The sequence below is a fragment of the Ischnura elegans genome, chromosome 1, assembly GCF_921293095.1.
Source record: "Ischnura elegans chromosome 1, ioIscEleg1.1, whole genome shotgun sequence".
Classification (NCBI taxonomy): domain Eukaryota; kingdom Metazoa; phylum Arthropoda; class Insecta; order Odonata; family Coenagrionidae; genus Ischnura; species Ischnura elegans.
This window is the reverse complement of record NC_060246.1, coordinates 50493011-50511470: the sequence shown is the minus strand read 5'-3', so window position 1 is coordinate 50511470 and position 18460 is coordinate 50493011. Positions and strand designations below refer to the sequence as shown.

The following is an 18460-nucleotide window of genomic DNA, read 5'->3' as shown; positions in this document are numbered from 1 at the left end:
TTCACAGAGCACACTATCATTAGCGATGAGACTTATGTGAACTAAGTAGATAGTAATAGATTGTAATGCTTATAAATGATAAAGTAAATAATTGTAATATATGCAAAATTCCATTCTTTGGACAGTGATTTGACCAGCTAGACAAAGAAATTAATTTGCATAAATTTGCACTGAAAATGACTAATTCTGTAACAGCAAAAAACAAATCAAAAGTAACTGGAACAAATACCCAACCGCACGCAACACTTACACTAGTCCCGGTTGATGATCCTGAGGAACCAGTAGATTTCAGCCGCTCTGAAAAAACAGATCAATATTTTGAAGTTCAAAAACTAAAGTTTATAAGAAATTACACGAGGACAATGATTCCATACTCTATACCACATAATAGAAGCTAAGACACCAGGTAAGCTCAGAAACGACTTTTCATCCGAGTACATCAACTTAGCCATGAACATTTTCGAAATATAAGATAGACTAATATATATAAGTACCCTTACATATGCAATTTTAGTTCTTAAAGATCAAGAAAATCAAAAGTTATCCATACCAAGTCAATCTTAATAACTATAAGGCAATTATTTAATAACATGGTGTTGAAGAAAACAGTACAATAATGAAAAAAATAGGAGCACAACTAATTATTTTTCACAGTCTTATTTCAACCCCACAGGTAGTAATATTCCATAAAGCATTATAAATACGCTCCTCTTCAGTTGGGGTAGCTTAGTGGACCAGAGAAGTACCGCCTTGATAATAACATAAAGCAATAAAAAACCATTGAAGTGAAATAAATTAGGTGTGAAATATTAGTAACGGTTGTTTACTGAATTATTGCGATGGAATTGACACATCAAATCTTCTACAACACAACTTACACAAACCATAAATTTACTAGAACACTGATAGGACTTTCTTCATGCTACTCCCATACATCTGTATGAACACATAACATGTGGAGTATATAGTTTAACATGGATATTGATCCACTGAGAAAACAAACAGATCACCGCTTTCACAAATAAAAACAGCATTATACACAACACTGAAGTCTAATACATCACACAAAACCACTGTTGACAAGAAAATGGGCTATATTCATCATTACTCTTAAATGAATTTATTTTATTGCCTGGTAAGAAATATAAATAATGAGAAATCTATGGATAATTGGTTAAGGAAAAATACTACATATTACCATGGATGCTAGATACTTTTATCAAATACCCAGGCATTTGTATATCTGAAGTCCTGTTACTAAAATGTAATACATGGAAATGGAATATATACCACTACATGGAAGAGTTGGGAGACTTAACTAACTGTGACGTCTTTATGCTTTGAAGAAAACTGAAAATATTATGTGTGCAAGACACAAGATGAAATGGTAACAAGACTAATAACTGGTAGTATTACTACAGTAGAAAAAAAGACATAAGAAATAGTATCAATATTATTTTGGATGAGGAATTGAAGGAAGAAGGTGAGGTAAGGGTAGGTTTTATGAGAGATTTGAATTATTTTTCAAATTATCTCCTGTACTGAACGAGGCTATTTTAGCTTCTGGCTTTCATCAAAGTTTCAAGTTGCGGTACCTTCCAGACCATGTTTCAGACTCTGAGCGAAAACACATTCCAAATGTCTGTATTAATTCATTAGTCATAGACTGCCAGTACATATGATACCTGCTAAAGACACTAAAAGTGGTGGATAGGATGATGACTTTTTTGTGCTATCGCATGCTAGTGATAAAAAGCAATAGTCCCACAGTGAGTTGGAGGTCATCAGCTATTTTAATGACAAAAACAAATCCCCTTTGAGTTTGAAAAACTATGTATATTAACTAAGAAAACGTTTTTTTTCAGATTTAACAGTAAGCCTTTCCTTATCTTCAGATGTTGAAAGACTTGCTTCCACTTCAACTAATTCCCAGTGAGGGGATTTCTATCCCACACACATTATGAAAAACTTGTATTCCTCAAGAGAAATAATCCATTCCATTGGAGATGTTTTACTTAAAAAATGAAAATACAGAATATGAATACACATCCATACATACTTTTCTCATGCACTGTTTGTAACAATGTATCCTTAACATGCTAAAACAGTAAATATTTAATTAAAGATCTCTTAAGTTTCCAAACAAATATATATTGCATTTCAAATGCCCAAGTCAAAGGCATTTTGTATTTCAAATACATTTGGAGCAGCATTTTGAATTTTGTATTCCAAATAGTCCTTGGCCAGTATTTTTCCCAGCCCTGTCAACAGCTTCAGTGTCATCTGCTGGACCTCTCTCTAGAATCTAATGAAATATCCTACATACATCGCCAGAGTAAGCTTCTTATCCCCAAGAGTATAACATAAGTTCTCTGATGTGCCAATTCACACAAAAACTTCATATTTAGTATCTAGGTGATAAATAATTTTATTTTCATATTAAAAAGTATTCTCTTGCTGAAAATGAAGATGCCTGATGATAGTCTGACTAACTATTTGTTTCAATAATTTCATGATAATACATTAGAACTTCTGCAGTGAAATTCATGGGGCACAAAGCATTTATTTGTTCACAATTAATATGTTCTAACAAAGATCTAAGAGGCTTATATTGTGATTTACCAACTACAATGCAAAAATATGCTATTAATCAGCAGAAAACTTCTATAAATCATATTATTAATAGAATATGGGGTCTGTGCATATTTTACAAGGCGTCCGAAGGTGCGCTGGCCTACACTCCATTAGTAACTACGTTGCAAATTAGTGAATGATGATTGAAAATTTATCACTGGGATATCGAATGTGCAAAGCAATAATTCATTATTACGAGCCTTGCAGCGGAATTGTCAATTAAAAACTGAGGGATGCCAATGAAATCTTTTAGGCCATCCCTGAAGTTGAGTCTATGGATCATTATGAGTATTCTAAAGCATAGCCATCCTTACAGTAGGGGAGGTAATTTCTGGATTGAAAAATTCCTTGCACTACAACAAAACTCCCCTGGTGTAAACAGGTATCTTTCACCTTTTATAGGTAGGTATTTCGGATCACAAAAAATATCAGTCTAGGTATATACCTGGGTCCACCATTGTTAATCCTAATTTTAGCTGCAGGAGGCCCAAGGGCTTCCAGATGCAATTTTCATCAACTGACATTAGGCTCTGCAGAATCCTTTGTTACAATGTGCCATTATTCTCTTTCCTCGATGTTTTGAGGATTTTTTAAATTACATCTCTCCCTTTTGCCACAACTTATTTTTAGAGAATATGGCTATATGGCAACCTGCAGATACTCTAAATTAGGAATGAATTGATTCCACTTTTTTTATTCTGATTCCATCAATTCTTATTCATACTTACAGGTTGGACATTGCTGGTCAGTAGCATTGCAGTCATTAAAATTTTATAATTGAATGGAGTAAAATAACAAAGACAATTTAGAAGCCCAAAAAGTATATTTATTAAAAAAAGCAAATTAGCCTCAGCTTTAATGAAATCATAAGCACTAACTTTTTCATATATAAATTGTTAATTTAATAATTTACATTGCACAATGGTTCAGGTACGTGGCGGCCTTTGTGCCTCAAGACTATAGTCTATATTCAAAATATTTATCTTCCTGGAATCAATGGAATCGACTTTGAGCGTTCAATTGTCAATTCCGATTCCATGCCCGAGAATCGGAGGAATCGAGAATCGACACATCCCTACTTGAAATATGTAACTGGCATCAAAGACCTTAGAATAACGCTGTGCAAGTCAATCAATGTTCATTAGCATCAATGAACCTCCCTAAACCCTTCAAACAGGAATCTCTAATGCTCAATGTCAACAATGAACTTAACGGCATCACCTAACTAACATTATCTCTTGTCTTTGTCATCTCACTACTTTTACCTATCTCCCTCTGCTATTCAGCTGGTCGCAGAAATATGAGAAGTTTTTCATCATTAGCCACTTAGGTGCTTTATGTACCTATACATATTTAATGTAATCCAGCTAAACACTTAAGGAAGAAAAACAAAGACATACATGACCTAAAAAATTTCATGCTAACTTGAGATATCAATTCATTATGGAAGTTATTGAAACCAACCTTTTCTGTAAATCAATTTTGATATAGGGTGCCATAGCGAGGCTTGCTTTTAAGCTTCATAGAATTCAGCACTTATTCTCATAGAAAAGGATGTAACAATTAATTTTGAGTTATATGTGAGCTGAGTGTTGATGTGACAATTGGTGGGAAAGGAATAATGAGGCAAATGATGGCGGACGGATATTGTTGTGGATGGCAAAGGGAGTATGGTTGTAAAATTTGTGGCGTGCAGGTGTGTCTTCGCTGCTGAGAGTTCTGCTGTGGAAGCTTTTAAAAGTGTTTTAATTTTGAGTCAGTGACGTTTGTGTTTTAATGTGTGATAATAAAAACCGTTACAAGGAACTCTAGTTTTGCATTTCATTGACCAATGATAACACATTTTCATTCGGAATACAGTTTTCAGATTGTGTACCTGAAAAGATAAACGAATGGAAACCCATACCAAGTTTCCAAAGCCACTTTATCAAAAATAAATCTTCAAAAGAGACAAATAAATAGAAATTTATAAAAATAGAATAACCTATGGAAAATACCAAAATAAAACAAGACCAGAGGCATATCAGGATGTTATAAATGAAAAAAAAAATTTGCATGGTTTGATAGAGAAGTTAAGCAACCATTAAAATATAATCTCCTGAACGCTCATATGCTTAAGATGTGTACAAGTATGAAATTTCAAAAACTAAGCGGTAGCTGCTTACAGAGTATTCATAACTTGACAAGAGAAGGGGCAAACAACCAAGGGATCAAGAAGTTATTTTTGTTCACAACTGACTGTGGAAGGAATGGAAGTTTAAGGACAGTAATCACATAAAGTACACTTCAACACAAACCCTTGGGATAAATGCTGTGTTAAAACTATTTGAAACTATTTAAATGGGTAAATCATCCACCAGGAGTCATGCTATTGCAGTATAACCAACACTTAAGAGTACACAATTTGTAATGTCCTAAAGTTGATGCAAAAAGAAGTGATGACCAAAGACAGACACCGTAGCTATGAAGCAAGTTAATTAGCTAGCCAAAGTATTACAATGAAACAAAAAAAGGATAAGATTTGAAGAAAAAAACATTGAATAAAAAACACTGCTGCATCTTTCATAGAAGAATACAAATTGAATATCATAATCTCCTGTATCAAACTTTGGTGGTTGAACACTAATTACCATGCATTGGCTAAGGCTGTGTTCTCCCCACAGATCTAAGTGCATAACAAACAAGCTGGCAAACCAAAACACTATTTTCTAAACCTTTGTCTTTACAGACTATCAAACCACCCAAATATGTACATATGCATTTGTTTCAGAATAAAAGGATTTGTAAACTTGAGGTAGATTATGAATCACAAAGACCATGCACTAATTAAAAGATAGAAATGATAAATGCTGCTTTGAGAGAGGAATTATCACCTGAAACATTATTCTTGAAGGCTATTTGAAAGAAAGCCAAATATGCCTGACATGCTTACTATCAGTAAGATTTAAGGATCAGCAAGCATTAAAGGATTTTCCAGTTTCCCAAATTAATAATTTTCCTGTAATACTTTTGAATTACTTTGACAGCTTGCAATATATATTTACATCATATGATCACAGAGAATATTTCACCAAGACTTCTGCCCCACAACAATTATTTCAAGTAATAACATGGAACCTATCATTCCCTAGAGCGAATTCCTCGAGGGGATCTAGCTAAAAAATTATAATAATACGCTAACAACTAGACAGCAAGCTTGGGGATATATGTAGAATAAATACATAATTCATGTAATCCATATCTTTAAGCAGCAAAAACGATTCAATTAGCACTAGCATTGATGTACTTTGACTGATTGAAAAATAATTTACTGTGAAACATGAAAATAGGCCTGAAGCTGCCAAATAACAATTTTTTCCATCATCAACATCTGCAAATGTGTGTTTTTTAAACTGTGATTTTGACATTGTTTCAAAATTTTGAAAGCATTGTGTGATTGAAAGATACTTTTAAAATTGTAGGTGATTCAATAAGATACTGAGCATTCTGTTTATCATATTCATAAAATCTCTAGAGGAAGCTACTATGAGATAGACAGAATACAAGTAAAACTGACGAGATCCATGAAAAGAAAAGAGCTTGAAAGGCAAATGTAAGCTTCAGTGAAATTGATCCATTAACCAGATGTCAAAAAGACAATCAAAGAGAAACAGACAAAACTAGGCATGTGCACTCATAGATTGAAGAGATTTTTTTTTCATCGAATACTCGCACGGCTAAGATTATTTTTTTAAATCTGCAGAGATCAACAGGGAACAGTTGAAAAATGATGACTCATTGGGCCGGATGAATAAAAGTTGAGCAAAGGCTCATGGGCATAAGCATTTGCTCCATTTTGTATGCATAAGCTCTACCTTACAATCCCAAGCAAATGCTTCAGTTTAAATACCTGCTGCTCAACATTTTGCACACGGCGTGCTCGCTATAGAACAACTTCACTTGCTTAGCAACAACTTCCTCTTCTATAAATGGTAGTTCAGTATGTATTTCACAAGTTAATACTGCTATATATACTTAACATTAGCCTTTCCGTCATAACACAGGAACATAATTATGGGTCGGAGTCAACTGTATTGGTCCAGAGCTATTTGCATATATTTTGATTGAAACATGTACATTAGTGTTGCAGCGAGAATCAAGACGAGAACATTGGGTAGAATTTGAGACAAGGCTCAAGACAAGACTCCTGTTAAGTGGGTCACCATGACTGCACAGGAATGAAGCTTGTTATATGATGTTGCGTGTAAACTGAATAAAGAACCACAATGGACGCTCTTGGGCACAGTACACGAGAAAACTTAAACGTGGCGCGATCATTAAAACTTAGCATGGTGTATATCCATCTAAATGCCATTGCTTATTCGTGGAACTTCGCAATAAAATTCATTATGAATCCGCCAGGACCAGGACTAAGGGTCATAATTTTGTAAAAACAATTCTTTTACTATAGCTTGGATAGCCATTTCGTCAGGACCAATGATTTGCTTCATTATAATTAGAACTTTGTAGTAATGTTGCTCGTATAAATGAGTCTCTACTGTAATAAAAATTACACACTACGTGTAATGAATCATGTCATATTTGATCCTCTCAAATTCTCATGCAGAAAAACCAATGGGGAACTTGCATGGATCATCGATTGCTGTAAAAACTATTTTGAACAGGTGAAACGGATATATTAGCTCGTGAAAATACCTAAAGTTTCTCCATTCATTATCAAAAGAAAAAAAAAAGTATTTGAAAATCGAGCGAAATTTCTCCTAGCCAACCACTGCGCGAAGACACCCGAGCATTGCCGAGGCCAGGCATGACTTCATAGGTGCCTAAGCAACCGTAGTGATTTGGGAAATATGCTGAGCGCAAGCTGTAAAATTTGTTTTGATGGAGTATTTAGCCGCTTATCGTTACTTTATTTTGTTCTGTTACTCTTGGGCAAGTTTTCCTATTGCTATTGTGTCACGATTATTACTTGGGATATTAATAATGCGAAATCGGGATGATGAAATACAAGCGTTTTACCTCATATATTTCAGTTATCAGAAAAATGGATGGTAAAGTTGCTTCTCGTTCGAATAGTGTACCTGAAATTTAAGCCACGACCTTCATGGAATTTGTTATGACAAATTATTATTGCTATACGACGGCAGAAAATCACAACGTAATAGAAACTTGTAATATTAGAGGATAACAATCACTTTAATTATGCATAATTGCCTCAATTTTTACGATTTATTGGGATGATCCATGCTTCGGTGCATTTGTTATGACAAATTATAATTGCTATACATCGGCAGAAAATCGCAACGTAAAAGAAACTTGTAATATAGGAGGATAACAATCACTTTAAATATGCATAATTGTCTCAATTTTCACAATTTATTGGGATGATCCATGCTTCGGTGCATTTTCTAACCAAGTACCACTCCGTTTATTCCAGTTTCATCTAGTTTCATGCTTAGGTGAAAACACTTATTACTTGACACACTTGTGGATATTCAAGGGTTCTTCAAAAAGTATCTACGTTAAAGGTTTACTGGTGGAAATAGCTAGTGTTGGCCTCATCATCATCACTGGTCAACAAATCCGAAGGATTGGTTTGACGCAGCTCTCCACTCAGTTCTCCTATCAGCTAATCTCTTCACACCTACGCATTTCTTCTCTTTCACATCCTTCTTTACTTGTTCCATATATTTTGTTCTAGGTCTTCCTTTTCCGTTCTTGCCTTCCACTTGTCCCTCGACGATTGTCTTCATCAGGCCATCATGTCTCAAGATGTGGCCTATAAGGTTGTTCTATCTTCTTGTTAAGGTTTTCATGAGCTTCTCCTCTCTACTATTCTTCTTAGGACTTCCTCATTACTAACTCGGTTGATCCATTTGATCTTCATCATTCTTCTGTAGCACCACATTTCGAATGCCTCTATCCCTGCTTTCTCTGCTTCGGTCATTGTCCATGCCTCACTTCTGTATAGGAGCATACTCCAAATGTAGGTCCTTATAAATTGTTTCTTTACTTCCATATTTAAGTTTACCACTGTAAGCAGGTCTTTCTTTTGGTGGAATGCTCTCTTTGCCTGGGCTATTCTGCTGATAATTTCTTTTTTGCTTCTCCTGTCACTAGCTATCCTGCTTCCCAAATAACCGAATTCATCTACCTCTATCAGCTTTTGCTTCCCTATTTTAATGTTAGTCTTGACTTCTTTTCTTCTGCTGCATATTAATATCTTGGTTTTCTTCATGCTTATTTTCAGTTGATATTTACCCATTACGCTACCATATTAATCAGAATATTTTTCAAATCCTTCTCAGTTTCTGCTATAACGGCTACGTCATCGGCAAATCTTAGTATGCTAATTTTTTCTCCATGGATATCCACTCCCAATGCCTTTTCTTTGATTTCATTAATGGCTTTCTCAATGTAAACGTTGAAAATTATGGGTGACTATGCACAGCCTTGTCTCACTCCTTTCCTTATTTTTGCTTCTTCATAGCTGGGCCCTGATTTTATCACTGCTACTTGGTTATTGTATAAACTGTGGATGATTTTTCTGTCACTGTAAAGAACCCCAATATCTTTTAGTATTCCAAGCATTGTGCTCAAATCGGCGTTGTCAAAAGCCTTCTCTAAGCCCATGAATGCAACGAACGTTGGCTTGTTCTTTTCTATTCTCTTCTCTATGAGCATTCTAAGGGCCAATATTGCTATCCTTGTGCCTTTGTTTTATCTGAATTCAAATTGGTCCTCATCCAAATATTATTCTGCTCTTCGTTCTAATCTTCTATAAATGATCCTTGTCAGTATCTTCGACGCATGTGTGGTTAGGCTTATGGTCCAAAAATCTTTGCAGTTCCCTGATCTTTTCTTCTTAGGAATAGGGATTATAATGTTCCTCTCGAAGTCCTTTGGTATCTCACCCGTCGAATACATTTCACCAATGATTTTGTACAGCTGGTTCAATGTCTTCTCTCCTGCAATTTTAATAAGCTCTGTGGGAATATCATCAATGCCAGGCACTTTATTTATCTTAAGGTCTCATACAGCCGCATCAAATTCTGATCTTAAAATTGGGGCTCCCATTTCATCGGCATCCATTTCCCTCTCGTTTTCGATAGCATTTGTTCTAAGGCTGCTTACTTTGTACAAATCTTCCAAATATTCCTTCCATCTCTTCTCTTTGTTTTCGTTTTCAATCATTAGTTCTCCGTTTTAGTCCCTAAGGGTATTACATCTTATGCCCCTTTCCTTTAAGTGGTTCCTTACTACATATCCTATAGGCGGCCTCTACTTTTCCATGTTTAAGATTGTTTTGAACGTCTTCACAAATATTTTTCATCCACATTTCTCTAGCCTTCCACGCTTATCGACATATTTCGTTCCTTACTCTCTTGTAACAATTCTGTCCTTCCTCTGTTTTTGCACCCTTATATTTTCTTCTTTCTTCAATGAGATCTAATACTTCCTGCGTGGTCCATGGTTTTTTAATAAGACTCTTCTATTACTAAGAACTTCCTCAGCTGCTGCCTGCAGACCACTTCTAATGGTTTTCCAACTCTCTTCCACTGGTTCATTGGTCGTAATCTCTCCTATTCTCTTTTCTAGGGCTTCTTTAAAAGCCAGTTGATGCTGAACCTCCTTCAATTTTTTAACCAGCCATTTATTTTTCACGACTTCCTTCAATTTATTAAATTTAAGGTGGCATTTCAACATAACTAGGTTATGGTCACTATCGATATCAGCCCCTGGATAACTTTTGCAGTCCATCACCTGGTTCCTGAATCTTTGTTTCACTAGAATGTAGTAGATTTAGAATCTTCTAAGATCACCTGGCATCTTCCACGTGTATCTTCTTCGCAGGAGATTTTTGAATAAAGTGTTAGCAACCACTAGCCTGTGGTCAGTGCAGAATTCAAGTAGCCTCTATCCTCTTTCATTTCGGTTACCAACCCATATTTCCCAGTTATTATTACATCACAGATAAAAACACTAAACTCCTGTGAAATAACAAATAATCTGTTACTCTGTATTCTTTTCACATAAGTAGCGGGGTTTGAAAATCTTATACCAATTCAGAGAGCACAAGATAAGCACTTTCTATAATAATGAAAAATAACTTTTACCCAGTTATCTATGAAAAGCAATAGAGAGTTAAAGAAACACAAGACATGCAAGCACAGGCAGTCCTATACGATGAATTTTCCTGTATCTACGAAGAAAAAGATGAGTTATTGTATATAAATGCATAGCGGACATAAGAAAACATCACAATTGTTCTAATTACATAAATGAAGGACGTGCCGTCGATAAAACCAACTTACAATCAACGTACCCACCTTCAACGGCTGTGGCTCAGAATACTACAACGATGTTAATAAGGTATTATAAAATGTTTGGTTTCACTGCTCCAGTTTTATATTTTATGTGCTTACTCAGATATTATTATACAGTAAATACAACAAAATATGAGAGCTTCGATCCTCTGTTGTCTGATATTTTGCTTTAAATTGAAAACAACCTACACGTCTCACAAACAAGGCTCTCACAAATGCTGGCAACTATTACAATCAATCACAACAATATGGTGGTTTCCTATTATTTTTTTTATTGCCAAAATCGAAAGATTATTGCTCCTGGAGTACGCATCTCATGCTTTTAGATTTTTAAATTACGATACATATTTTTTGCGATTAAATGAAAAGTGAAAATTTTCAAGCACACGAAAATATGGTGGCTAAGTATGAATGCTGGGAAAAGCCCGTGTGTGATCATTCTGGCTCCCGCCTCCGCCATGTGAGGTGACGTTGGGGCGAGGATACGTGCGCCGCTGTAATGCAGGCTGCTAGCAGGTAGCGCTTGGCTTAAATAAGAATTATTAATACCTAGAGGCCCGTGAAAGTGGTTTTATTTATTGCTAAAATTTGTTTTAAAACCACATGATTTTGGCATTATAGAAAATCTTGGCAGTGTTACTATAATGCTACAATTTTCCTACGTTTATAGGCGTTTTATTACTTTGTGATACACATTTCATGAATACTTATACTTTTATAATCATTTTACATAACATTTAAAACAATTTCCATTGTACACAATTTCTGATAAAACTAAATGTTACACAAGCAAAACAAGTTATATTGGATCAAGATATATATATTGTACAAGTGTGTAGGCTTGGTAAATACAATCAGCAAACGGCAATGCCCCACCTTATATGTGTATACTTCAAGAGCCATTCCAGAATTTTTGGATTTTCAAGTTTCTCTACACTAAATAAAGCCTTTAAAATGCTTCAGTTGTAGCAACAACAAGCTCCTACTCCTCTTTCTTTGACTGAGTGACTGTGTTTTCAAATGATAGCTGTCGTTTTGTGTGTCCCTTTTCTTTCGCACGTTTATGTGTATCGCTACTGATGTGCTTGAACAACGTGTCACATCTTACAAATTCTAATCTTTTATCCCAAACTTTGCACAGTAATACTCTGTCTTTCACATTAAATCCTTCTGAGCTGAATTCACTTGCCCTAGTATGAACGATATCACTAGCTTTTGGCATTTTTAAAAATCCTTTCCTTCATTCCATATTTAAAGCTGGAACCACGATAAAAAAAAGTCCAACCGCAAAACACAACCACTCACGATAGTGTTTTCAAACTGAGTGCTGGGTAGCTACGGTATAACCATAATACTGTATAACTTACAAAGTGGCCAAAATGTTTCATGTCATGGGTTCCCTTTCGATACTCCTCAGCCAGGTGTTGAGGGAAGGTAGGACAGCATACAACAAAAACGCTTAATTTTGATTACATCTGTCGCCAATCGGCCATGAAAGGTAGTGACAGAAGCACACATAACAAAACATAATCATATTCAAAGAAACTTGAAAAATTATTTCCCATTTATCGATCCTGTAACATCTAGAATGAGACATTTCTCACTTGAAGAATTAGATATCAGATATGACCAATGTCGAAATGATTTTTTTGCATTGTAGCTCAGTTCAGAGCCGAATATCTGAAGATCCGTCGGCTAATAAGGAGAACCCCCTCTCCTCCTATCTTTTCTGCTCCTTCCTTCCCTTCCCCCAACTGCTAGTGCTCCGTGCTTTCAAATAATCATATGTTTCTGTAGATGTCTTTAAACGAATCGAATCGCGCAGTTGACGGCACAGCGCCCATTTCAATCTGGCCCGGCGGTGTGCCGTCTACGTCATAAAATACAGGCTGTGCTACATTGAGGCCGCTTTCTGACAAAACAACTTTGCACTGGCCACCGTTCACGTCACGACGCCGTGAAGTTCAGGCCGCTTTCAGATAAGACGACTCGCTCGCTACGCCGTGTGCTGTGCCGTGAATGGTGGCCCGTTCCCAGCCAGCGGCCGTGTTAAACCCGTCAACGCCCACGGGTGCCATATGGCACCCAGTGCAGTGCTGAGCCAATACTCCTGCAATGCATTTAATATGCGAATTTTAGCGTAGATTTCGGTGCACATACTCAGCAGAAGGTTTCCTCTATTATTCAGTCAGTTTGAATTGTGTTCATTGTGTTAAACTCATACGTATCATATTTTTAAAAAGTGAAATATGTGTGGAATAAAAAAAACTTCGGGTGCTGATGGGTTAAGTCACCAGAATAACTGCTCGGCATTGATGTATGCCGGGAGCGTGAACTTGTATTTCTGTTCTTCCGCGGCCACGTTAAATTTCTTTGAGCACATTTTTAATTCATAATACCTAATTCTTCAGGTAAGAAAGCGCCTCATTCTAAATATTTCAGGATTCATACATGGGAATCGAAGAGAGAGGCTGTGAAAAAATGGCAAATTCCGGCGGATAAATCACTACAGTGCGCAATACTACGCGGATGCATTATGCGCGAGACTATATTAGCCAATTGACCTTGGAATCGTAATGAGATAGAGCAAATGAACTTTGGCAGCATTACAGCACTTGCCTAAAGGGCATCCTCCCTCAATTGTGTAAGCTCTACCTGCTCATATTAGGAGCCCATTTGACAACAATAATCACAATGCACCAATTACTTAATGTTGACATCCGAAACAAGGCCGCCGTCATGACGCATTGGTGCTAACACCTAGTTAGTGCTGAGGAGGCTCAATTAGTTGGCAGGGAGAGCCGGGCTTGTGCTGCTTCAAGTGTTTGGACAGTGAATGATTCCTTTCCCTAACATATCATCAAATTTCTTTCATAAAGATAACACTGAAATTACGGTAAAGAATGAAATAGTTATTGAGGGAGTAGAAACCCAATGGAAGTTCACTTATATTTAAATCAGAGTTACAGGTACAGTCACTTTCAAAAGTTATAGGACTAAGTGATTGGCAGCACTTCTGCTTCTCAAAGAAATTTAGTGCCCTTTACTCCTTCCGTAGTTTTCTGCTGTGCTCCAAAAACATTCTGCTTGTGAGTGAACATATGCACAAAGGGATAAATTATTTTATAACTGCAACTTTAACATTCCACTTCTATTTATGTAGGATGTAATAATTTGTTCGTACGCAGGTTTCCGCGGTGATTACTTGAGTTCAGCATTCTTTTGGGCTGCATCCACGTCCGTTGTCGAAGAACCACAACAGTTTCGCCAGCTCTCCTGCCAGCGTCCTCAGGTGAAGGATGCTGCCTTCACCTGAGGACACTGGCAGGAGAGCTGGCGAAACTATTGTGGTTCTTCGACAACGGACGCGGATGCAGCCCGAAAGAATGCTGAACTCAGGATGTAATAATTATTCCGTATGCATTTACTGCATACCTAAACCTGTTTTCACCTTTACTTTATATAATACTTATTATTTATGCAATTTTATGTTACCACAGTAGACAAGTGGTCATCGATTTGAGCAGCTGGCCCCTCCCCAACCCCCCTAGAAGCAAAAATCGCACAAGTCTTTAACCAAAATTAGTACTGAATTGAAACGAAAGTATTCAACAAATTTTCTTTAAACCCACAAAAAATTATACATATTAGCATAAGATATGTAACTAAAATAAAACTATTTTTTCCAGAAATAATCTCATAAATCCCATGGCTTCCCCCCACCCCCCCAAGTGATGATCCTGGGTACGCCGTTGTCGTGAGTAGTCACAACTCAACTCAAGATCAAAAAGTACTTCTCGCATATCCCTTGTAAGTATTACTCTTTCACACACATTTTTCCACTTTTCAAGCTAGTATCAGTAATTATAAATTTTCAATCAATAATTATCATCCAGATGTTACAGATAGTACCTTGAGCAACAATACAGCTGAAAATATGATAAATCTCACACATGAATGTCCAGACTGAAACTCAACATTCTTCACGTGGCTGCTGAACAACTACTTAAAATGAATTAGACCAACACCAAAATTTATGGTATGTATATAAATGTGTTAATATGGAAATGGTAGCTATCCACATCACCTCATCATTCACAACCACTTAGAAAATTAGCCAAATCCAACACAGTTTCTCCCCGAGAAGCCACTTTAAAAACAATCTTACCTTTTAATATGTTGAATGACATTGGACCACCAGCTGACAGCATATCTATGTAAAAAACATAAAAAGGGTCTCATAACAATGAATAGCTCTACCTTCTCATAACAAAGAATAGCTACAGGTTAAAAAGAAAGGCTTCATCTACCTCTGAAGCTCTATAGCAAGCTACAATGAAAACCAGACCCAAAGTGACTAATTTTAAGAGTAACTGCAAACTATCAAAATAAAATGCTAATTTTAATGCACAGTCGTACTCAAAGGATGTCATTATGCTGTTTGTTAGTTTGTAGGGACATCTAAACACCAAGAAGACTTATAAATATTTCTTCTTGTCAGTATTTACAGCCATCGCCCTTTGCAGTCATCACCACTCTTCAGAGAAACTGATATTTTTATTTATGGCATATAAAATTTTTAGCTACCGCATAACAAGGTAAATACTTTTGGCATGCATTTATTGCTGTAATTTCATTATTTTTTGCCCCTCAATCTATATTTCTCTTGATGTCTGGAAATGAATGTTCTGTAGTCACCATTGTGCTCCTCCAAATCTATATTACTGATACATATAAAAGTGTTCCTTGCATTTTGGAGGCTGAAATTTTTGAATTGCCTATGATTAGAGATCGAAAATAACACATGATTAATGGGAAGGTACGTTTACACTTCATACTCCTCTCCCTTGCTGCTGTATAGAGCAGATATCTTAGACAATGGGAAACATAGCTTCTAAGGAGAGGAGTATGAGGGAAGTCGTGAGACAAAGAGGATGGACTGAGAAAGGGGAAGTGTTGGAATGGACAGAGAGAGAGGAGAACAACCAAAAAGCGTGGATGTGTGGTTGGAGGAGAGCATGGTGGGAGTGAATGCATTTTGAAGTATAAAAGTGTAAAAGGTGAAAGCCAAATTATGTTGTTGATGAAGGAAGAGGGAATAAATTGCTGGCAATGGTCCTTCCCGCTGGTAAACAACCGAACGTCTGGTGTTAATGGATTTACTACCAAAGTACTCGAAGAGTAAAAGGAAAATATCACATGATTTACTTGCAGTGACTTTAACAAGTACTTACTCCCATATTGCAAACCATAAGAAGGAGAACCTAGATAATTTATTTAGTGGAATTGTATTGAATTTACTTTGTGCATTATAGGCATGGCTAGGCTCATTATAGCATCATCGATTGAGTTTGAACTGAATTCAATTAAATGAATTTTCCTTGAAATTAAATTAAAGGAATTTCACAATTTAAAACAAAATGATGAAATAACTTTGGGAGGAGATTCAAAATTTTCGCAAAATGTTCTTAACACTCAAAGATAAAATATCAAAATACCAAACACTCATTCTTTAAGAGCCATTTATTTATTACTTGCTACTGCAGTAAGATTGCATACTCAGTCAATTAGTCACCTTAGTCTAGATACTAATCCTCTCAATGCATATAATGTTAACACATGAATAGTAAGTAGTAAAAAAGCTCTGTAAAGCTTCAAGAAAAATATTATGCACTAAGAGACACTTACATGAAGCAAGCCAGTTTTATTAATGAATGAACAAGCAACATATTTTTAAAGCTTGTGAAAAGCATTATTAAACAAAAGAAGCAAGGAAACAATCATAAAGCTTAAAAATAACTGTTGAATCATGCAACTAATTCAGCCATGCATTATCTGCACAATTTTGTAACTATGCACGGGTAATAAAGCATAAGAGAATAATCGCTTCACCATTTACTGGATCTCAGCTTACTGTAAAACTGAGTTAGTCTAAATGGGCTAACCTAGTAGCACTTCTTATTCGAAATATAGCTAAAACTGAGGACAAAAGAAATGGAAAATTGGAGATTAATAGCCAACCATTAAACATAGATACAAAAGCATTAAAAGCCAATATAAAGAATTTCTATGACTTCATCACTATCCATTTCTTGTCAAGTATCATTAATGCAGGGATCTTCACAGCACTATTCCCCAAGTTCACAACCTGCTAATGATAAAAGGTACAGCATGAACCCTTAAAGGAACAGAAACCTAGGTATGAGAGTCAACAAAAAGATGAATCTGAAATAAATGTTTAAGAATGGAAACTAAAGCCATAACATTTAAGGAAAGTAATATAACATCCCATGAATGTTGGATGATTAGCAATTTTCTGGCCCAATCTAAATAGGAAAAAAACACAGAAATCGAGGGGAAACCTGAGATCAAAAGAGGAAACGAAATCCTATCTTAAAAGTACCCTACAAGTAAAGTATTTCCAAACGAGGAAAGGCCATGGGAATTGGCAATGGAAAAAGATGCTAAACTTTAGAATATCTCCCATCACTTTTTTTTACCTGACAGCAAAACAAACAAGAAAAATCCCTGAAACATGGATTATTACTGGGAGGTAATATGGTATGGGATTTTGATAGCTCACACTCATCACTTCCATTATAAGTATGTATACACAATTGATTCTGAACATAGTCTAAAATGTGGCACATAGGTACTGTTCTTGATCCTATATCCCTTACAAATGTATAAAGCCAAGAGATACAAGTAAAAGGAAACTACAATATCAAATAAACAGCAGTAAACATTTGATTTCACATTAAAACGCATTATTACATTTATGTATGTAATAGACATCAAAGGAAAATCCTTGTCTCGGATACATACTTTAATCATTCTCTATTTTACCTTTTTTAAAACAACAATCAAAGGACATGAATACAAAATAAAGTGAATAAACAATGAATTTCAAAAATATTATTATAGGTAAAAATAATTCCTACAAATGAAAATTTTCTAAAGCAATAACAAATTCAGACAAAAAAAAATGCAAATGTCTCAGATCATCTGTACCCCAGAAATTTAGTCCATTAATGCCAAAACATGGAGAAAATCTGCAAGCATCAGAAAAAGAATTTCAAAAGTCTTGGCTTTTTAGGGAAGTGTTAAAAATAAATGAATTGTACATATATGTACCAAACTTCCAGATTTTCTTGCCATTTGAAGCTTTATATGGACTATGATTTTAACCATACATTACAATTGGTAATTATATAAATTAATTAATCGAATTGGACTGAAAATAAAATATTGATCCTGAAAACTGAATCTGACCATCAGTACATTATTTCAGTTTATAAAACTTTGATAGCAATAAATATCAATAAAAAACACCAACATAGTTACGACTTCTTCAGATAAGTACACATTTTATGACAACTTGCCAACCTGTAGACAAATGAAAGGAAATCATGAACGCCATAGATCACCAACCAACTATAAAGGCCGTTTTACACGGGCACGGAATTGCGCAGGTTAGAGCTGCAATAATTTATAAAATG

General features: G+C 35.6%; 1 protein-coding gene across 7 annotated transcripts in view; it reads right to left on the bottom strand.

The window, feature by feature from the left end:
• The window catches only part of LOC124159866 (arginine-glutamic acid dipeptide repeats protein-like), a 41061-nt gene that overhangs the window by 18843 nt on the left and 3758 nt on the right, over window positions 1–18460 (bottom strand). For 6 of the 7 annotated variants that reach the window (XM_046535771.1, XM_046535776.1, XM_046535766.1 and 3 more), the window contains exons 3-4: window positions 15130–15174; window positions 251–297 (exon numbers count right to left, since the gene is read on the bottom strand). In XM_046535771.1, the coding sequence (XP_046391727.1) occupies window positions 251–297; window positions 15130–15174 (92 nt within the window). The remainder of the gene's footprint in view (window positions 1–250; window positions 298–15129; window positions 15175–18460) is intronic. The other variant, XM_046535781.1, reaches the window with a different exon arrangement.